General features: G+C 40.0%; 1 protein-coding gene across 3 annotated transcripts in view; it reads right to left on the bottom strand.

The window, feature by feature from the left end:
• The window catches only part of IQGAP2 (IQ motif containing GTPase activating protein 2), a 302,790-nt gene that overhangs the window by 16,149 nt on the left and 263,647 nt on the right, over nucleotides 1-22,994 (bottom strand). For all 3 annotated transcript variants that reach the window (XM_007175891.3, XM_007175892.3, XM_057540875.1), the window contains 8 exons: nucleotides 21,199-21,362; nucleotides 18,792-19,016; nucleotides 17,263-17,403; nucleotides 16,827-16,911; nucleotides 16,170-16,402; nucleotides 13,678-13,810; nucleotides 7,374-7,476; nucleotides 6,705-6,846 (listed from right to left, as the gene is read on the bottom strand). In XM_007175891.3, the coding sequence (XP_007175953.2) occupies nucleotides 6,705-6,846; nucleotides 7,374-7,476; nucleotides 13,678-13,810; nucleotides 16,170-16,402; nucleotides 16,827-16,911; nucleotides 17,263-17,403; nucleotides 18,792-19,016; nucleotides 21,199-21,362 (1,226 nt within the window). The remainder of the gene's footprint in view (nucleotides 1-6,704; nucleotides 6,847-7,373; nucleotides 7,477-13,677; nucleotides 13,811-16,169; nucleotides 16,403-16,826; nucleotides 16,912-17,262; nucleotides 17,404-18,791; nucleotides 19,017-21,198; nucleotides 21,363-22,994) is intronic.

Genomic DNA, 22,994 nt, shown 5'->3' with positions numbered 1-22,994 from the left:
GCACGGGCTCTAGGCGTGCGGGCTTCAGTAGTTGTGGCTCGTGGGCTTCAGTAGTTGTGGCTCGCGGGCTCTAGAGCGCAGGCTCAGCAGTTGTGGTGCACGGGCTTAGCTGCTCCACGGCATGTGGGATCTTCCCGGACCAGGGCTCGAACCCGTGTCCCCTGCATTGGCAGGCGGATTCTTAACCACTGCACCATCAGGGAAGCCCGAGAGAGATTTTCAATTGTACAGTTCTTTATAATTTATAAGGTGTCACTGTGTGACTTCATTTACTCACCAGAGTCCTCCCTTTCCCATCATCTCCCCTCTTCTCCATTTGATGGATGAGGAAACAAATGGGGAAGTGATTTGCTCAGAGTCCAACGGCTAATGTGTGAGATTGGGGCTGTAATCGCAGGTCTCCCTAGGACTCCTCAACCAGGCTTTTTTGTTCATTTGTCCTGTTAATACCACCATGCTTAGTAGTATTAGCAAAATGGCAATAGCCCAAACCGAGGCTCCCTATTCCATAAAGATATGGAAGGGAAACAGAAATAGAATGTTTCTTCCTATTCCACCATGTGCCTTCATGTCCCTTACTCTATGTCATTCCTTCTCTGTGGCCTGGGAAGCAATGCCCCAGCATCAGGTATACAATAACTGCTCTGCTATCATTCTTACTGTTTATTCTATGATCCCTAAGAGTGCAAAGGACAGTGACCTTGCCCTCAAGTTGTAAAACCTTGTGATCAAGAGTGTAGGCCCGGAAAGATTTAAGACTGTCTGGATTTGAACCTATGCCCCACTTACTAGCTATACTACCAGGAAAGGGTTTTTGTCTGTTCTGTGCCTAGTTTCCTCTTACATAAAACCCAGGTAATAACCTCTACCTCTTGGAGTTGCTGAGAGTATTACATGACCCACAGATGTTGTTATATTATACATGCTGTTATGTTATTACCTATATTCATATCCATATCTATATCTATAGGACAGTCCCTGGTACATGGTAAACACTACATAGGTGTTTGGCATTATTATCATCTTCATCCTCATCTAATTATTAAGAATTATGAAACCAGCATGGAATTAAATTTACAAGCATAAGGATTAACAGTGCCTTATTCAGGGACCCTCATGAAGATGAATTACTCATCACTGGAAAGCTAGTGATTTTGTAATTAATAATAAGGGGGGCATTTTGAAAGTTAAAAACACAACCTATTTAACAAGGAGGCAAAATAGTTTTTTGATAGAGAAAAGCCAGTTATTTTTACCCCCAACAGCTCTGCATTCCATGACCGTCTACTTCTTAGTAACTTCTGAAAGGCACTGTCTGATTTCAGTTAAATTTGGTTCTCTAATGAAGAGTCTCAAGAATTATATTTTATGTTTGAGTTAGGAATTTGGTTTATTAGCTTGGAAGAAAGTCATCCCCATAAGAGTTTTCGAATCAGTATTTCCAAGCGTCTATCAATGGAATATCAATGGCCTATGAATTTAAAGCATGTCAGTGCCCATCTACTTGGTTCCCATAATTTTAGAATTTAATTTCCTCACCTCAGAGATAAAGACTCAGACTAGATGGTCTCCAAGCTCCTTGTCAATGACACATTTTATGATCATCTGTTAGTATCAAGATTTTGAAATATATACTTAAGGTATAATGTATTTGGAAGTAAGGCTAGCCTAACATCATGGAGTGAACTCTACTGACTGTTTTGGGCAATACCCAAATTCCACTTTTGGGGAAGGCTACTTGGTCAGTCTTCATTTCAAGTCGTTATCCACTATGATCCACTGGGCTGCTTAGTGAAGGGCTCTGCTAACAGCAGGATCTCGAAGTATGCTCAGAGGAAGGCTTTCTAGACCCCAGAGGCCTATGAAAGCAGTAAATTATTGAATCTATTAAAACATTGGCCCAATAGCCTTTTCTATATAAATTGAAAAGTTGATCCTACAGTTCACATGGAATTGCAAGGAACCCCAAGTAGCCAAAAGAATCTTGAAAAAGAACAACTTGGAAGACTCATACTTCCCAATTTCAAAACTTACTACAAAGCTACAGTGATAAATGCAGTGTGGTACTAGCATAAGGATAGGCATATAGATCAATGGAATAGAATTTAGAGTCTAGAAAACCATACATGTATGGTAGATTGGCTTTTGACAAGAGTGTCTAGACCATCTAATGGAGAAAGAATAGTCTCTTTAAGAAATGGTGGTGGAAAACTGGGCATCCACATGCAAAAGAATAACGTTGGACCCCAACCTTCCACCATACACAAAAATTAGCTCAAAAGGGATCACAGACCTAAATATAAAAGCTGAAACTATAGAACACTTAGAAAAAAACGCAGGAGTAAATCCTCATGATCTTGGATTGAGCAATGAATTCTTATATATGACACCAAAAGCACAAGAAACAACAACAAAAAATAGATAAACTGCATTTCATTAAGTTAAAAAACTTTTCTACAGAAAAGGATATTACCAAGAGAATAAAAAGACAGCCCTGAAATAATGCCATTTGCAGCAACATGGATACAACTAGAGATTATCATACTAAGTGACATAAGTCAGAAAGAGAAAGACAAATAGCATATGATATCACTTATATTTGGAATCTAAAATATGACACAAATGAACCTATCTATGAAACAGAAACAGAATCACAGACATAGAGAACAGACTGGTAGTTGCTGGGGGGGGGGTGCGGGGCGGGGTTGGGGAGGGATGGAGTGGGAGGTTGGGAGCAGATATAAGCTTTAATATATAGAATGGAGGGCTTCCCTGGTGGCGCAGTGGTTGAGAATCCGCCTGCCAATGCAGAGGACACGGGTTCGAGCCCTGGTCTGGGAAGATCCCACATGCCGCAGAGCGGCTGGGCCCGTGAGCCACAATTACTGAGCCTGCGCATCTGGAACCTGTGCTCCACAACAAGAGAGGCCGCAATAGTGAGAGGCCTGCGCACCGCGATGAAGAGTGGCCCCCGCTTGCCACAACTAGAGAAAGCCCTCTCACAGAAACGAAGATCCAACACAGCCATAAATAAATAAAAAAAAAAAAAATTAAAAAAAAAAAATATATATATAGAATGGATAAACAACAAGGTCCTACTGTATAGCATAAAGAACTATATTCAATATCCTATGATAAACCATAATGGAAAAAATATATTAAAAAGAAGAATGTATATAAATATATAACTGAATTACTTTGCTGTACAGCAGTAATTAACACAACACTGTAAATCAACTATACTTCAATAATAAAAAGACAACCCATAGAAGGGGTGAAAATATTTGCAAATCATATATCTGATAGGGGTTTACCATCCAGAACATATAAAGAACTCTTACAACTCTGCAACAAAAAGACAAACAATCCAACTAACAAATGGGCAAAAGACTTGAATAGACATTTCTACAAAGAAGATAGGCTGACAAGCACATGGAAACATTATTAATTATTAATCCTTAGGGAAACATTATTAATCATTAGGGAAATGCAAATCAAAACCACAATGAGATACTACTTCATACCACTAGGATGGCTATAACAACAAAATAAAACAGAAAATACATTTTGGTGAATAATGGAAAAATTGAAACTCTCATACTTTGTTGGTAGGAATATAAAATGGTGTAGCCACTGTGAAATAAAGGTCTGGCAGTTCCTCAAAACAGAATTACCATATGATGCAGCAATTCCACTCCTAGGTATATATCCAAAAGAACTGAAAGCAGTGCTCAAATAAAAAGATGTATATAAATGTTTACAGTAGTACTATTCACTACAGCCAAAAGGTAGCAACAACCCAAATGTCCATGATAAATGTGGTATGTCCATACAACGGAATGTTATTCAGCCAAAAATATGCTGAATAAGAGAAGCCAGACACAAAAGGCCACATATTGTAAGATTCCATTATATGAAATCTCCAGAATAGGCAAGTTCATAGAGACAGAAAGCAGATTAATGATTGCCAGGACTGGGGAGCAGGGCCTGAAAAGATGCCCCAGGGTCATTGGGGAATGACTGCTTAATGGATATGGGGTTACTTTTGGGGTGATCACAATGTTCTGGAAATAGAGAGTTGTGATGCTTGCACAACATTCTGGATGTGCTAAGTGCCACTGAATTGTATACTTTAAAAGGTTAGATTGGTAAATTTTATGTTGTGTGTATTTTACTACAAAATATAAGGGTAGGGCTTCCCTGGTGGCGCAGTGGTTGAGGGTCTGCCTGCCAATGCAGGGGACACGGGTTCGAGCCCTGGTCTGGGAAGATCCCACATGCCACGGAGCAGCTAGGCCCGTGAGCCACAATTACTGAGCCTGCGCGTCTGGAGCCTGTGCTCCGCAACAAGAGAGGCCGCGATAGTGAGAGGCCTGCGCACCGCGATGAAGAGTGGCCCCCGCTTGCCACAACTAGAGAAAGCCCTTGCGCAGAAACGAAGACCCAACACAGCCATAAATAAATAAATAAATAAAATAAAATTAAAGAACTCCTCTCCCATAAAAAAGAAAAAAAAAAATAAGGGTAAGTAAATAAATAAATAAAACCACTGGCTGGCTCTACTTGGAATGGTGATTAAAGAAGTAGACAGTGTTTTTTTCTAGCACACAGTGGGGAAGGAGCCACACAGGGCTGAGGCAAGTAGGACAATGCACCAGGCCTTGCTGGCTAAGATGCATCGCTGCCCAACACACCCGACTTTCACGGTTTTGCTTTTGAAATGTGCACTCCAAAAATTCACAGAACCATGGAGACTCAGATTCAGCAATAAGTATAAATATACACGATGTTCAGACTCTTTGATATTTTAGACTACCCAAATCATGATCTCCATTCATTAACGCAGACATTTGAGTTGACTGCATTTAGAAAATGGTGTTCAAGTAACAGACAAAATTAATTATGAAAAAATGTCTTCCTCTTACTTCTAAAGGACAAAGCTTATGAGATCACAGGATAACTGGCCTCATTTAATTTGCATGGTGGAACCACAGGATCCGTATTTCCAGTTACCTTTGTAATTGGCACATGCTCAGAGGAACCCAGGGAGCAGCTTCCACAGTTTTCCCCCTTTTTTCTGTTGCCCTGTCCTGAGCTGCCTCTGCAAGTTCAATCTGACTTCATCATCAGTAGTTTAAAGGAACTGCCCTCAACTCTTATGAAGCCAAGTTTGTGTAGGAGTCCTGCAGCTTGTCCTGGGTCCCTCAGGTGAGCTGTGCTCTCCATCAGACTGCAGACCCCCGGAAGGCAGGGACCCTTAACGGCTTGCTCACCGCTGTGTCCTCAGCCTCAAGCCCAGTGCCATGGACACAGAGTAGATACTCAAATATTCGGCTACGTGAACAAACAGATCCTTAAAGATAATCGGAGCACAAAATAAACAAGCCTAGTAGAAGAAGCACATATGTACATATTGCAACATAGCACACTAAGTTTTTTTTTTTTTTTTTTGCCATTTTCATGGGATTGAATATCTGGAAAAAATCAACTAGAAGTGAGTACTGTCCAAAGCGTGTCAGTGGCAGAACAGAAAGCTCCTGTCGCAAATGAAAACAACCTCAGAATTCAGGGCCTGTACCTTGGAAGTCATGTGTGAAGTATTATTTAAATACTTATTTATTTCCTTTTCTCCCCATTCGCACTTCCATTCTCCACCTCACCCCAACGTACAACTGTTCTGATGTGCTAATACGAATCCTTTTGGTTATATTAGTTCTTCAAAACTGTATTGTTTGGTGAGCATCTGGCTTTGGTTTATGGCGTTTCGATTTATGGTGATGGATCATTCTTTCTTACCCTGTATGTAAAGGACTGATGTGGAATGTCCACGAGGCCTTGACGGAAAAAGTACAGTATTAATTAAGAGTGTGAAAGCTTCGTTTGAAATCTTTGAGGACAAGAAATTGGGTATAAATAAAGTCAAAGTTGGTCAAGATATCCAGGCTTAGTTTAATAGGCAAGGTGTCTAATAAATCAGATAATAGCATTATGTCTTATCGTGTGTACCTTTTACGTTAACATTTTTTTAATTTAATTAATTAATTAATTTTTATTTTTGGTTGTGTTGGGTCTTCGTTTCTGTGCGAGGGCTTTCTCTAGTTGCGGCGAGCGGGGGCCACTCTTCATCGCGGTGTGTGGGCCTCTCACTATCGTGGCCTCTCCTGTTGCGGAGCACAGGCTCCAGACGCACAGGCTCAGTAGTTGTGGCTCACGGGCCTAGTTGCTCCGCGGCACGTGGGATCTTCCCAGACCAGGGCTCGAACCCGTGTCCCCTGCATTGGCAGGCAGATTCTCAACCACTGCGCCACCAGGGAAGCCCTCAACGTTAACATTTTATACCAGAAAATAAATTAGGTTCAAGGTTATTTCCTTGACTATTCTTTTGACCACTGAAACAGGTATTTCCTTTCAGCTACCTGAGGCCTTTCACCAGCTGAGTTAATCATTTCTTAAAGGAAAGGAATCAAATTACTACAAGGAAAACTAAAAAACAAGATAGGCTTTAAGAAAGTATCATGATATTTAGTTCCCTCTTAAATTATAAAGAGTCTACTATTCTTTGGTTAGATGTTTGATGGATAAACATAATGTATTTCAATATTTAGATATTTTAAAATGGATTATTTGAGGAATTAGCCTAATTTGAATTTGCATGGTTTAAGATGCATAATTGGAGACATGTGCTCTTTAAGCCCCAAACTTACTTGATCATGAGGCTTTGGCCATCTACAGCTTCACCATCCCCTATGTCGTACTTGCTGGTCAGGAAAAGGGAAATCTCAGTCTTTGCAAGTTGATTTAGTGTGTTTACCTTGTCAGGATCACTGGGGTCAACAGCTCCTTCCCCTGTAGAATAAAATATTGTTATTTTTCCAATTCACTGATTGTGACAGTGGCATCAACAATGTAAGATAAAGGTTCTGTAGGAAACATGGGCTCGGTAGTTGAACAGGAGATCATGGTCCTCAGAAGAAAACACATTCCAATACACTTTAAAAAATCTCTGAATTAAACATTAAAATACCATGGGACATCAATATTCGAAATTTGAAAAAAATTACTAAAAGAGAGAACTGTTAATAAAAGACACCATTGGAGAACATAGCAAGGAACGTCTAATAAATTTCACTCTTTTTCTTTCTTTATGGTTGACAAATCCTTTTTGATGTATCTAGAGCTTCAAGAATATCAAATTGTTTGATAATCTAGCACACTAAGAATTACAGAATCCTTCATGTAGGAAGGGGCTAGTGTAGTTATCCTTTAAATAAACTTAAGTATTAAATTAAAAAGATTTTTTGATCTAGGATAGGAAAACCAACCAACCATCCAACCAACCAATCAAATACAAACCAGAGGGAAGAAGCCCTTACCAAGAAAAGATTCCACATTAGGTACCTCTCCCAGCAATTCCAATAGTTCATTCAGTAAGTCATTTTTTTCAGGGGCAATCGCATCCTGGTGTTCCAACAGGAGCTTTATATAGAAAGCAACACATATACAAAAATAAAAGTCAATTCTCAATGGCTACCATATATACATAGTTCCCCTCCCAGTTTTTCATGATAACTTTCTTCTGATATTGTTTGAATCTTAAATACAAGTCTGACATTTATTAAAATTAGAGACCACAGAGAGACGCAGCTTGCATTTTATCTTAGAGGCAAGTGCCCACTCTTCATCGAGAAACTGTAGTTTTGTGAAAGGTGTTCATTAACACTCTTTCAGCAAGATCTTACAAGATCTGCCAAGAGGCAACCTTCTTCCACCTAAACCCTGTGCTCCCTCCATGTTTATACAAAAGTCAAAGTTGAGGGATAAATTAGGAGTTTGGGATTAACATACACACACTACTATATACAAAATAGATAACCAACAAGGACCTACTGTACAGCACAGGGAACTATACTCAGTATTTTGTAATAACCTATAAGGGAAAAGAATCTGAAAGACTACATATATAGTAGTCTGAATCACTTTTCTGTACACCTGAAACTAACACAGCACTGTAAATCAACGACACATCAATAAAAAAGAGGAAAAGAAAGTCAAAGTTGGGGAAAGAGTCTAAAACAACACAGAAGTCTCTTGGCTAATATGGTAGCAAACTGTAAGGGCATTTCCATATCTCTTCAGAGAAAAATTACTCGGTAATCAAACACTATATATTTTTTCAAATCACCACTATTAGCTATTTTAATCTGTCTGGCATTGAAGATATTTCATGGGTAGGGATGGCAGAAATGCCCATATGATTCCTTGGCCTGAGACCTAGATGTACCAGCTGGTTCTTCCTTTCAGAATTCCAAAAATGGATTAAGGGGAACACTGCTGGGTGTTTGCCAGGTCTTAGAGGAAACATAGTAACTCTGGGGGCACAGCTATGAAAACACAGCTGCTCTTGTTTTCATTTAGAGTTAAATTAAAACAATGTTTCCAAAGTGTGGGACTGGTATCCCTGGTGATGGGAAATCTAACTTTAGTTGTTTTGAGTAACTATCTTACAAAACACTGAATCATATAATAAAATTAGTCTTTTCCATTTTTAATCTCTTTTTTCTCAACAGCTTTATTGAGATACAATTAACACACCACAAATCCCCGCATTTAAAACCTATGATAATGATGGTTTTTAGTATATTCAAAGACTTGTGTAACCATCACCACTATCTAATTTCAGAATATTTTCATCACCTTAAAAGAAACTGTGTACCCATTAGCAGTCACTTCCCATATTACCCCCTCCTCCTGGAAACCATTAATGTACTTTCTGTCTCTATAGATTTAGCTGTTCTCGATGCTTCACATGAGTGGACTCATACAATGTGTGTCCTTTTGTGACTGACTTCTCTCACTGAGCATGATGGTTTCAAGGTTCATCCATATTGTAGCATGTATTTGTACTCTGTTCCTCTTTATCCCCGAAAAAATTTTCCATTATATGGCTATATCGCCACTTCATTCATTCATCTTTTGATGGACATTTGTTTCCAGTTTTTGGCTATTATGAATATGCTGCTGTGAACATTCATGGACTAGTTTTTGTGTGCACCTGTTTTCATTTTTCTTGAGCCCATACCTAGGAATTGCTTCATCACATAGTAACTCTGTTTAACATTTAGGAATTGCCAAACTGATCTCCTAAGTGGCTGGACCATTTTGCATCTCCACCAGCAGTATATGAGAGTTTCAGTCATTCTACATCCTTGCCAACATTTATTATTACCTGACTTTTTAATTCTAGCTATCCTAGTGGGCGTGAAGTTACCTCATTTTGGTTTTGATTTGCATTCCCTGATGACTAATAATGATGAGCATCTTTTCATGTGCTTATTGGCTATTGTATATTTTCCTTGGAGAAATCTCTATTCAGATCGCTTGCCCATTTAAAAATTTTATTTTTATGTTTTTATTTTTATTTTTATTTATTTATTTTTTTTATTAATTAATTAATTAATTTATTTATTTATTTATTTTTGGCTGTGTTGGGTCTTCGGTTCGTGCGAGGGCTTTCTCCAGTTGCGGCAAGCGGGGGCCACTCTTCATCGCGGTGCGGGGACCGCTCTTCATCGCGGTGCGCGGGCCTTTCTCTATCGCGGCCCCTCCCGTTGCGGGGCACAGGCTCCAGACGCGCAGGCTCAGCAATTGTGGCTCACGGGCCCAGCTGCTCCGTGGCATGTGGGATCTTCCCAGACCAGGGCCCGAACCCGTGTCCCCTGCATTAGCAGGCAGATTCTCAACCACTGCGCCACCAGGGAAGCCCTGTTTTTATTTTTAATTGTAGTAAAATACACATCATAAAATCTACCACCTTAACCATTTTTAAGTGTATAGTTCAGTAGTGTTAAGTACATTAACATTATTGTGCACCCAATCTATATAACTCTTCCATTTGGCAAAACTAAAACTCTGTATCCATTCTGCAACAACTCCTCATTCCACCACTGTACTTTCTTCTCTCTGAATCTGACTACTCTGGGTACCTCATATAAGTGGAGTCATATAGTATTTGTCTTTCTGCATCTGGTTTATTTCACTTGGCATAAGATCCTCAAGGATCAGCCATGTTGTAGCATATCAGAATTTCCTTCCTGTTTAAGGCTGAATAATATTCCATTGTATGTCTGTACCACATTTTCTTTATCCATTCATCTGTCAAGGGACACTTGGTTATTTCCACCTTTCGGCTACTGTACAATGAATGCTGCAATGAACAGGAGGGTACAAATGTCTCTTTGACACTGCTTTTTATTGAGTATGTACCCAGAACTGAATCTGTTTTTAATTTTTTTGAGAAACTATCATACTGTTTTCCATAGCAGCTGTACCATTTAACGTTCCCACTAATAGTATAAAAAGATTCTAACTTCTCTGTATCTTTGCTAACACATTTTCCGGTTTTTGTTTTTGTTTTTATAGTAGCCGCCATATGGGTGTAAGGTGGTATCTCGTGTTTTTATTTTTTTCTTTTTCCAAACCAAATGATAGATTTATAGGCTGTCTCTACTATACAATGAGGCAAAATCATTGTGGCTTTGATTTGGATTTCCCTAGTCATTAGTGATGTTGAGCATCTTTTCATGTGCTTGTCAGCCATTTCTATATCTTCTTTGGAGAAATGTCTATTCAGGTCTGTAGCTCATTTTAAAATTGGGCTGTTTTTTGTTGTGGTCAAGTTGTGAGAATTCTTTACATATTCTGGATATTAACCCTTCATCAGATACAGTATATGATTTGCAAATATTTCTTCCATTCTGTAGGTTGCCTTTTCACTGTGTTCATTGTGTCATTTGATGTACAGTTGTCCATTTTTAAATCGGATTATTTATCTCACCATGGAGTTGTAGGTTTTCTTTATGTATTCTGGATCCAAGTCCTTTAACAGATACATTATCTGCAATTATTTTCTCTCATTCCCTTGGTTGTCTTTTCTTGATGGCAATGTTTACAGCACGAAAGTTTCCAACTTTGAGGAGGTCCAATTTATCTGTTTTTTTGTTTTGGTTTTTTTTTCTTTTGTGGCTTGTACATTTGGTGTCATATCTAAGAAACCACTGCCTAATCCAAGGTCACAAAGATCTACTCCTATGTTTTCTTCTAAGAGTTTTATAGTTTTAGCTCTTATATTTAGGTCTCTGATCCATTTCGAGTTCATTTTTGTATAGGGTGAAAGGAAAGGGTCCAACTTCATTCTTGGCATGTGGATTTCCAGTTGTCCCAGAACCATTTGTTGAAAAGACTATTCTTTGCCCACTGAACTGTTTTAGTCCCTTGTCAAAAACAAATTGACCACAGATTTGAAGATTTCTAGACTCTCAGTTCTATCTCATTGACCGGTATGTCTATCCTTATGCTAGTACAACACTGCCTTGATTACTTCCTTTTCCATTCTCTTTTAATCTTTAAGATTAGTGAAGGAGAGAGTTATCTGTTTAACGCTGAATTTTCCCTAACATTCCCTGATACTTACAAATTGGGTTTTTAAGAAAGGGAGAGGGGGCCTCAGATGCATAGCTTCAAGGAAGCAACTCTATTCAACTACTTTTAAAGTTCTGTCCATTGTTAAGACATGCTAGTTTTTCTACTATGGTTAGATTGAAAGAAAGATGTTATATAAATAACACAGATGACAGAAAGACACAGTGAAATCTGGAAGTAGTACACAGGATATTTTGGGGTAAGGTAAGTCAGAGACAAGAACAAAATAAGCAAGATGGATCAATTTACGTTCTAGTTCTCTGAAGAGACGGGACAGCTGATGGGCTGCTGTCTCTGGAAGGGATGATTTAGGCAGCCAGCTTGTACTCTTTATCCTGATAACGACAGAACGTCAAAATTTCCGGAAAATGTCTCCTTAAAGAGCTAGTGTTCTACATGTTCCTTAGAGAACAAGGGACAAGTACGTGGCCACAGGCGCGGCAAGTCGTGCCGCTGCCGTGCTTGTGTCTGCATGTGGGCATCTCCTCACTTGAGACAGACAGTAAACAAGGACAGTCTTTCCCTGCAATTACATTTCTCCCATGTTATTACATCTGCTTCCAACATCACACGTGATGGAATTCCAAACTGGTTACAAGTTATGTTTCCCAGGATTGGATTCTGTTTTCAACTCTTGTTAACAAAAGGAACAGACTATTTCTCCTTGAAGAGTAACAGTCTAAATTAATACAGTAACATTGTCTCTCAGCTCTCCTTGGGAAAGAATCTCTCACTTTTCCTGCATGTGGCTATTGCCCTCAGCACATGTGCAGCCAACGTGTGGACATTTTTTTGAGATGAAAAATTTGCCATAAAAAATAGATAAATGGGTCGTGGCTCAAATATGAACGAGTCTACTTGTTCGTTAGAAAATTATTTTTGCAAGTGGTGCCTATACTGGATGTGTTTGCTTGGTGATTTGGGGTGTTTATCTATAGGGAAAACAAGTAGAGCCTCTTTATTTAATCAACCCACTCACTCCCTCAGCTGGTCATTCAGATCTGCTTTTGTTTAGGGTCACTCAAAACACTGATGGAGAGCTTGTTGCATATGTCAAGGAGGTTCCCTGTCCCAACCCTGAAAGAGGGAAATCAAAAGTAGATCCAATCTTTCTTTCCAACCCATATTTAGTTACTTAGAAGAGTTTAATAATGAAGACTGAAATTTTGAGCAGCCAATTTTGCCACTTGTTAGTATATCTGGTTTGGGGGGGGAGGGGCTGGCCCTTTAAGAGGTGTGTATTTGTCGTGCTTTCCGCCAGTTGTGTGTATCATTTGAAGCTGGGTGCATCCTTAACCAGGGCTTCTTGAGCTTCAGTGTGTATCTGTGTCACCTGGGGTCTTGTGAGAATGCAGGTTCTGATTTTGGAGGTCTTGGGCGGATTTCTCACATGTCCTCAGGACTTAGCTTGGAGTAGTCATGTCCAGAACTGTTCTTGAAAAGGTTATGCTTTAAGAACCTAGCTGGTTCAGGAAATAAGCTCTACTTGGTCTTAAGCAAACAAACAAAGAACCTCACCATGCCGAGAAAACTGCCCTGCCCTCAAAATGCACCTAATACAGGCTACTGGTTGATGGTGGTGATGTCTGCACTGACAGTGCCTGGTTCTAAGAAATGGGGTTTTCCAGAACAACAGAAGCGATTCTTTGTAGGCGGCTACTGTTGGGGTGTGGGGTGTATGTCTTCTTTTCCCCAACCCGGAGCAGCCTGTTTATCCCCTCCCTCTTTATGTCCAAACATTAGAAGAGAGGGAGCATTCTCATTTTCCCAGAAAATTACTGGAAATGTGAAGAGAATTCTTAAAAGGGGGAGAGACCAACTCTGGGGTCCAGGCATTGTGGCCCTGGTGGGTGGAGAAAATACCAGGGCTGCCGGGGCTCAGGGCTTAAACTGCACATTCACCACCTGACCATAACTGGATCATGGAAGAAATAAACTTTCCTTGCTTGAGAGGAGTTTTCCTAAGGCACAAGAGTCAGGGAATACATGTATCATGTCAAAAGTAAACTTTTCCTGTTCGGGAAAAGGAGATTAGTCAATGTATAAGGGTCAGGGAATAAATAATTCAAGTTTTTTTTAGGTTAAGAACATGAGTAGGAGCACATGCTTACAGTAACACCCTGTAGAAACTAAACATTTTCAAGAGCAGACGTTTGAACCCCGTGTCCATTGCTAAGACCCGCCTCCAGCCTCTCTTACTGAATGTGTGCTGATGATTTCTTCAATTGAAATATAAATGACTGGTTTGCTGACTGTCACCACATCTGTGTATTTATCCATATTAAACTTTTCTTCTGGTTCAGGGACATTACATGCTTCTTTGAAATATTTCCTAAAAAAGGAAAAAAAACCAAAAGTCTTAAGACAGTCAAATTTGTGAATAAAATGGCTTTATCAAAATGGTGAGGAAATCTTCAGTGATGGCTAGTGCTTTGTTTTCTACTGCACACCTCAGGGGACCTGTTCCAGCACCTTCCAAGGGTGGCTCTGGACCTCGAAGATGAGTCCATGTTTCCGGATGTTGGACCCAGGTCCTCAGAAAGGAACAGACAGAGCATTTAGGGCCTCAGGCCCTGTGACCGACCCAAGGTAATCAAATTATGGGCAGGTCATTTACAAAATACGATTTTAAAAATGCCCCCTGAAATCTACACAAAAATGTCAGTACTGGGACTTCCCTGGTGGCGCAGTGGTTGAGAATCCGCCTGCCAATGCAGGGGACACAGGTTCATGCCCTGATCCAGGAATATCCCACATGCCGCGGAGCAACTAGGCCCGTGAGCCACAACTACTGAGCCTGCGCGTCTGGAGCCTGTGCTCCGCAACAAGAGAGGCCGCGACAGTGAGAGGCCCACACACCACGATGAAGAGTGGTCCCCGCTCGCCGCAACTAGAGAAAGCCCTCACACAGAAACGAAGACCCAACACAGCCAAAAATTAAAAAAAAATAAAAAAAATAAAAATGTCAGTACTGATGTTCCCTGAGCTAAGAATCAAGTCTTTGTAGAGAAAACAATCCAAAAAGCAATTAGTCAAATTTGCTACTTTAATTGGCACAAACTCCTGGGGATTTCAACACCCTTTCAGAGTTTCTATTACCAATTTGACAAAAATTAAAGTTAAGCCTACTCTACTCTTAGTTGATCCAGACAACAGTTGCTGGCTGGAAAGGCTGTTAAGACCAGACACACAGATACATACAAGGCTCCCTTCCTCCAGGGCTCAGACCCTAAAAAGTCTGCTATTTTAAGCTGCAGCAAATTTCAACAGAGAGATGGAGAAAAGCCAGGTGTGCTGCGATCATGGTTTAGGAGGGATTCTTTGCACAGGTAGAGTAGATATTTTATTCCATAAATTTGCAAATGTTTCATATGCCTGAAATTATCCTTGGTGTATCTCCTAAGGGCACCCAAGGCTTGTACACCAGAAAGACCTGTGCCTTCCCACCCCAAGGCCGGGGCAGGGTAAATGGCAGGCAGCCATGCTCCCACGTGACAACTGGTCTTCCTGCACTTTTTTGGTTATAACTTTTCATGGTTGCTGAGGAACACAAAGGATTAATATGAGTGGAAGAGAAAAAAAATAGATGAATTTAAGAGATGAGGGGAGGCTTTTGGTTTTATTTCCTTTTAAATGAAGAAGAGTTGGAAACATAGATGTTTGGTAGGAATAATCTGAGAAAAAAGGAAGTAAAGAGAGGTTCTAATAGCAGATAAGGATTTGCAAGAAATGGATGTTACTTTTTTAGTCAGTGAGGAGAACTAAAATTAGCAGCTTGAGAAAATCAGGACTTCCCATAGTAAGAGGATTTGGGGAAAATTTCTCACAAGAGGCCACAAATTCCAGAAAGAGATTAATGATCATGAACTACCTTTGTCAGCAGATAAATCACTAATCTACAGGAAAACTGAGGAATGGGAAATTATCATTTTCCAAGCGAGGCGTGAAAGAGGCCACACAGATGTCATACTTGTATGACTGGCTGAATGGCAGAAAAGAGAAAGCGAACGCCAAGATGAACGTGCTTCCGCAGAGAGCTTCAGGGTGAGTGAATCTTCCTGCTGGATTCAGTCCTCCTCCCGTATCCCCGTGGAATGATTAGCGATACAATTTGGAGAGCTTATAAAGTCAACAGACTTAAGTCTTACACGTATATTTAAGAGATGTTCGAGAACAGAACAGAACATATTCACACACGATCCTCAACAAACATAGAAGCTGGATTCTCCCAACCATCCCAAACCAAATACTCAGTTTCCTACTATTGTTTGATGCAGATAAGGCAAGTTTTTCCTGAATGGACACGTTTTTCCTGAATGGACAAAATGATACCCTCTTTTTAAGTTCAGAAAAGCAGAAGTTAGCTATTTCGATTTCTTTAATTCTAAGTACTACAAGCCTATAGCGTACCAAGAAGATTAAATATTTCTTTTTGTCAATAGCAGAAATCATACATATGGGGATGACTCAATGTAACAGGGGCACTGGGGGTGGTGGGGGGATGGGGAACACCAGACAGAAGTAACCCGTCCTGCTCGGCCTCCCTCCTCTTTCCCCACAGCAACAAGCAGTACAAGAAATGCAGTCAGCCCCCTGAGGTTCCTGCCCCCAAGCCCAGCTCTGGGCACAGAACACGCATTCCTCTTGCCCACCATCTTGCAAGTTTCCCCAAAGGTAACAATACCTCTCACCTGAACTCCTGATACGTCTCTGATAAATAATTGTTCATAGAAGAGAGATGCTCATTTTCTCCTTCAAAGAGCTTGTTGGAGGCTGCATGCTGAAGGACCTTGGCCACTGATCCCAAGTTTCTCCTCTGGTCGGAATTTATCTGACCTCCGGCTGTCATGTCGATGATATCAAAGCCGTCTGGGGCGACGATGGCTGGGTTCATGTACCGATAGTACAGGAGATTTCCAACAATCTGGAGTGATGTAGAAGAAAAGACTATTTTTGAGAGAGAAAACTCAAGAGTTTGGAGGGTTTTTTAAAAGTTAATATTAACTGACATTTCCCAAGACAGCAAATCATTCTCTGATCTGAATCTTAACAAGGAGCTAAGTAAAGGTAGTGAATATAATCACACATTACTAATATAGTTAACAAAATTATTTTTGGTGAAAATATGCTACTGTCCCCCCGCAAATTCTCTAATATAAAGAGCTTCAATAATGTGTAAGAACTCCCAATTAACCTCATAACAATAATCTTGAGAGCCATTAGAATAGAAGACTTGTAGCTTATTATAAATAGTCATATAAGGGGAAAAATTTTACAAAATGGTGTGTTGGTAATTTTGGCTCCTACCCCCAAGAGAAGCTATGGTGAGATCACCCTTGAAAATCTACCTTTAATAGCTCATCTTCTGTTGCATCGGGAAATTTCTCACGGATCGAATTCTTCAGTACTTTGGCTATATACCTCAATCCATAACTACATGGAAAACAGATGACAAAAGAAAATAATGGAAAAAGGCTAAGTGAGGAAGAAACACACAGCAGTTGTTCCAGTCAACTAAAGCCATGTAGTTTTCCTAAAAATTAAACACAAAATGAGATGGTAACGGAATCACAGGACTGCCACGGATGATCGTACCTGAGGGCTGTTTTGTATTGTTCCCTCTTTGGAGAACAGTTATGAATTTAAAGTGCAAATTTTGGCAAACTTTTAAACTAGTAAATGCAATATAAGGAAAACTCCTATCTTCACTACAGGGGTTTATTTTACATAGTATTTCAAGAACTTCTAGCGAAGAAAGTTAAAGCTGCTACATATATAACTTACGGCAGTAGATCAAGGGAAGAAATGATAGAATTCAGGACTTTGTCGGTGACCCTTCTCAGGTTCTCGATGGATGCCTCCAGCTTGCTTTTCACTTCTGGGTATGTCAGAGCTTGTTCTGTGGTCACATCGTAAGGCAGGTTGCTGAAACCACAACGAGGGCTTCCGATTAATTGGGGGCTTAGGTACAAGCATGTGTATCCTTGCCACGTTGGTTCTACCATCAAGCTTTGTATCGTGAAGTAGAGTTTGCCCACCAACTCCAATGATAAAATGTTTGCTTGGGGCAGGGGAGAACCCACATGGAACCCTCTGCCACCAGAACAGCAGGGTGACTCCAGGCTCTCCATTTGGGCTCTTCTGGCAAAATAACAAGCAGACCCAGGTAATGTAGACACAGCTAACTTTTTTTCTCTCTCTCCCCCTCTCTCTTTTAAATTATAAAGAGCAGTATACTCTTTACAGAAAAATTTGCATATAAGCCAACAAGAAAACAATACTGACCCCAGAGACAACTACTTTTCCTTATTTTAGTGTATAACTTTCTGGTCCTCTGCTACGCATGTGTGTATACGGGTGTAATGCAGTTCGTGTCTATACACATCCCATATAGATCCTACGTGTGTATATATACATGCATAGTTTTTTTGATACAGAAAATGAGTCACTGTACCAAACTACAACTGAGAACTACGTTATGAACAGTTTACCCAGGCAACAAATATATTTCTATACCACCATTCCAAATAGTTACTTACTACTCCATTATGTTATATAAACATTTATTTAACAGATTCCCCAAAGCTAAATATTTTGACCTTCCCCAACTTTTGTGATTACAAACAGTGCTGTGACAACCACCCATGTAATTCTCTGTGCATATCTTAATGATTTCACATGGCATCCTTCTGCAGGAAATTAAAAGCTGGGATTGCTTGGATCAACAGACCGCTACCTAGAATAAGCCAATCCCACCCGGCTTGTTGAGGCTTGCATGTTCAAGTTACTCACTTGGTAATTGTAAAAAAAAAAAAAAAAGTAGGTATTATCAGGTGAAGAGGTCTATGTCTAGGTCTAGGCCTAGGTTTAGAAACAACAAAGAAAAACCAAGGGAGAGAACTACAGAAATTGTGGCTTTGGGAATCAACTGCTACCGAAATCTGAAAATACCATGTACTACTAAGAAGGGAGAGAACTACAGAAATTGTGGCTTTGGGAATCAACTGCTACCGAAATCTGAAAATACCATGTACTACTAAGAAGGGAGAGAACTACAGAAATTGTGGCTTTGGGAATCAACTGGTACCGAAATCTGAAAATACCATGTACTACTAAGATGAGCAGGAGTCCAAGAATGTGGCCTGTATGGGTATGTTAAGGGAGGTGACAACATCTTAGATTGAAAACTGACTTTGCACAGTGAATTTTGTTCTTTTAACAGAGCTTAACAGAGTTTAAGAGTATGTATAAATATACACATAAAAATGATCATAAAACACGACTGAAAACCAGCATCGCCCAGGCTTTGCTACCTGGCTTCTCCAGTCTGCGTTTCTAGTTGGTTCACCCAGGCCTTGTACACCTCGACGGGACTTGTGTTGATGATCAGGGACTTGTCATCGATGATCTCTTTCACCACCGGAGCCAGGAGCTGGCGCAGTGTGTTCTGTCCACGGGCACCTCTGTTGAAGCTGACGACCATCTTGATGACTGTAGGGTTCCCAGTAACTATGTCCTGGACCTGGTCCACCTTTGATCTAAAAAAGGCCCAGACCAAACAAAATGGTTTGCCTCTATGGATAGAGTTTTAAACAGTGTATATTCTCTCTGGTGGGCAAGGGCTTCGGGGGGCTATATTTTTCTCCACTGAAGATCAAAGACGGTGTGATTTAAAAGGAAGCTATCTCCCGTCTCTATCTGGTGAGCACACCTGAGCCAAAGGAGACTTTTGGTGGACATGGCCCACATGCTCTTTTGTAATACAACCTCTGAGTCTGAAACTTGTGGGAAGTTAGGGCAAAGCTTTCTCTCTAAGTATGACCATTCTATCTGCCTCCATCACTAGACAACATGCCTGACCTATTTGACCAAAGGTTTACAGTGGTAACAGGGCCTGTAGAGCAGGATCTACAATGCATGCCCTGATTCTAATTTATCAGGGCTATTGGAAGACTGAGTGTCCATTAATAAAGTGGGTCTCAGAATCTCCCATTAATTTTTTGTATTAAAAAAATAAAAGGAAGTTATCATTTGTAAGATGAGTGTTTCTTATTTAAGAAATGTAAGGATCTAAAAATAATTTCTCAGCTTTAATTCCAATCTAAAAGGCAGGAATGAACTAAAAATGGAGCTAGACTAATAATAATACTGGGTGACGGTATACAAGTTAGGATGCTCCCTGTCTCTTTCCTGGGAGTTAGCCTTGAATTTCCAATATTCTGCTGGATATTGGAAATATTTCACCCACACGTTCTACACCTAAAACTCAAACTCAGTGTTGAAAACCTAATCTGTGCCTTTTTCCTTTGCACGCCCCCCCACCCCACCCCATTTCCCTGAACTGTGTAGCTCCAATTCATCCTGTTCATACATGGCTAGCAGATCAATCTTCTAAAAACTCAATGTGGTCATGTCAAAAACCTTGCACACCTTCCCTGAAAGTAAAAAGAGCCTCAGCACTTGGGCCTATACTCAGTGTCTCCCATGATCTGGCCCAACCTTCCTTTCCTGGTGGTCACTAATTAAGTCACCTCTTGGCTAGACTAATCTACTTTCTTTCTTGCCCCTTGGCCCATACTGTTTCTATCACCATAGTGCCTTATTTCCCTTTTCCATTTCTTTTTATAAAAACTGTAGATATTCTTCAAGGTTTTGGGTCAACTCCTTCCTCTTCCATACAATCTTTATCGATTGACTGTATTGGCACTTTTCTTTCCATCCCTCTGATCTGTTACACTGTGCTTATCATTCATTTAGTACTTACCTTATTCTACTGCATAGCATTGCATTTTCTCATGAATCCTATTTCTCATGCTGCCTTATAGACAGTGTGAGGGCAGAGGTGCCCGGCTAATAGCTTCAGAGACCTATAGGATTAGCATCGCTTAAGGGATCCAGAAGTAAGGAAGACAGTTAAGATCCATCTAGTTGGCTAAGGGCATTTCTCATGGGTTCCCCCCCCACCCCCATTCATTATAGCTGCCTACACATTTTTTACATTAACTGAGTAAAAAATAAATTAGCAGCAGCTTAAATTCCAGTAAGAAGGAAAAACTATTTAGCAGAGATCCTTATCCTCATCTATTTATGGCTTTACTACTCACATAATTTTAATTAGGTTTTCTCACTGACTTTTTTTTTAATATAAATTTATTTATTTTATTTATTTATTTTTGGCTGCGTTGGGTCTTCGTTGCTACGCGTGAGGTTTCTCTAGTTGCAGTGAGTGGGGGCTACTCTTCGTTGCGGTGCACGGGCTTCTCATTGCAGTGGCTTCTCTTGTCACAGAGCACAAGGTGCATGGGCTTTAGGAGTTGTGGCATGCGGGCTCTAGAGCGCAGGCTCAGTAGATGTGGAGCATGGGCGTAGTTGCTCCACGGTATGAAGGATCTTCCCGGACTAGGGCTCGAACCCGTGTCCCCTGCATTGGCAGGAGGATTCTTAACCACTGCGCCACCAGGGAAGCCCTCACTGACTTTCAAAGAGCTTTGTATACTTGCAAAATCAAGAGTGAATTTAGCATTAGAAAAGATACCACTGATGGGAGAAAGCTGTACCTGAATATATCTATGATGATATGGCAATTTCTCAAGAAATTTGATATATTTTAATATGTATAAATAACTTATAAGAATAACTTTAAAATTATTTTAGTAAATCAGAGATAGCCACCACTAACAAAAGGTATTGGTATTTTTACATATATACTTATATACATACTTTATTTCTTCCTCCAGAGCAGTTTTAAAAAGCTTGAGGAGTAGATATTCTTCCCGTTGATTGGAAGCATAATTGTATAGGGTGAAAATAACAGTATCCATAAATTTAGTTGACTTGTTCTGTGGCATCTGGAAAATCAGCTTAGCGAGGTACAAAGGATTTGTCTGAAGGAAAGCGAGAAGAAGAAACACCCCCCCACAAAACTATATGTTAATATATTATTAAAGCAGAGAGGAGTCCCCAGTTCCTTGCACTTTAATGACTTATTATGTATAAAGCATATAGAAGAGTATCTGGCACATATTAAGACTTTAAAAGGTAGCAGATAATACTACGACTAAACTATAGGAAGTTATACTAGAAAGTTACAGTAGGATTTAAATTTTATATACTATATCATGACATATTTAATGGAGTATAATTGTATCATGTACACTCTACACCATTTGGAGCCACAAAGTAATATTTATTGTAGAAACACAGGAGGCGGTGGGTGGCTAATAGATCTGGTATCTGAAGAGATGGCAAGAAGGGACCAAGGGCTGAGCTAAATAGACTGTCCTAGAAGGACTGATGAATGAATAGAAGGAAACACATCCCATATTCTGAGACAAGAAAGAAAAAGAAAAGGATATGTTTACATGTGGAGACAGTGGGATGGCCATGATGTTTTAGAAAGCATGAGAAGGTAGGAGTGAGGCAGGGAGGCTGAACAGAGGGGTGAAGGTCAGGATAGTTCATGGGGGAAATGCCAGAAGAACCTGACAAGAAGCCCATATGCTTAGTGTGGGAAAAGAATCACCCCAGAAGGCTAAGATAAAAAGAAGAGAAGAGAGAGGGGCTGGCTGATAGACCTGGTATCCGAAGAGAGAATCTCTTTAAATTAAAAAAAAATTTAAAGATGGACAAGAATAAAAAAAAAATTGACATGCAGCTCAGCTTAGGATGGAGTTCAAGAGATGTAGCACCAGTCTTCATGGTAATGTGGTTTTTCTGAAGGAGTTACACCAACCAGATGGAGGTTAGAAGAAAAAATATAATATTAAGATGACAGAGAAATTTGATAGTCCTACTCTTCATCTTCCTTCCGATGAGAAAAGAAAATTTTCCATACATGGAAACCAGTATCTAAGAGTCTCAAGCAGTTTGGCTTTAACATTTTAAAGAAAACCCTAATTCTAGTTTAGTTTACCACTTAGATTTACTTTCAAGCTCATAATGACTGGCTGAAATTTTATGAATAAGCAGCTCAGGACAACCTTTTTCTTAGCATTCTGGGGTGATTCTTTTCCCACACTAAGCATATGGGCTTTTGAGGAAGGAAAATTACTCTAAAGCCGAAGAAGCCTCATTCCTCTCAGATGACCTAAAAACTTTAAATTTAGGCTCATACAGAAGAGACAAGCCCATAGCAAAACCTATACTAGCTGACCTGCTACTTTGGCTAAGAATTTCCAAAGGCGAAAGGGATCCACGCTGTTTGCTTTTCTATAGCTTCCTCATTGGTCTTGGGTTAATGTCTCCAAAGCAGAGAGGAGAAAAGGTGAAGGAAAAATAAATGATTTTTTGACACTTCACTCAGTACAACTGAATGGTCATGCTCTGGTTCTATCAGTTTTGGATCGTTTAGGGAATAAACCTTGTGGAATTATTCTAAACACGCTCCTACGCTTTTTCTCCTTCCCATTAATGAGCCTCCACTTACATAACAGGGTAAACTATACAAATCTTAGGCCAGTGACTAAATTTTCACCTTCCTAAATGACACAAATTCTATCAAAATCCAACAATAGAAA

The sequence above is a fragment of the Balaenoptera acutorostrata genome, chromosome 2 (genome assembly GCF_949987535.1).
Source record: "Balaenoptera acutorostrata chromosome 2, mBalAcu1.1, whole genome shotgun sequence".
In the NCBI taxonomy this organism is placed as follows: domain Eukaryota; kingdom Metazoa; phylum Chordata; class Mammalia; order Artiodactyla; family Balaenopteridae; genus Balaenoptera; species Balaenoptera acutorostrata.
Note: the sequence above shows the minus strand (reverse complement) of the source record. Positions and strands in the feature narration are given on the sequence as shown.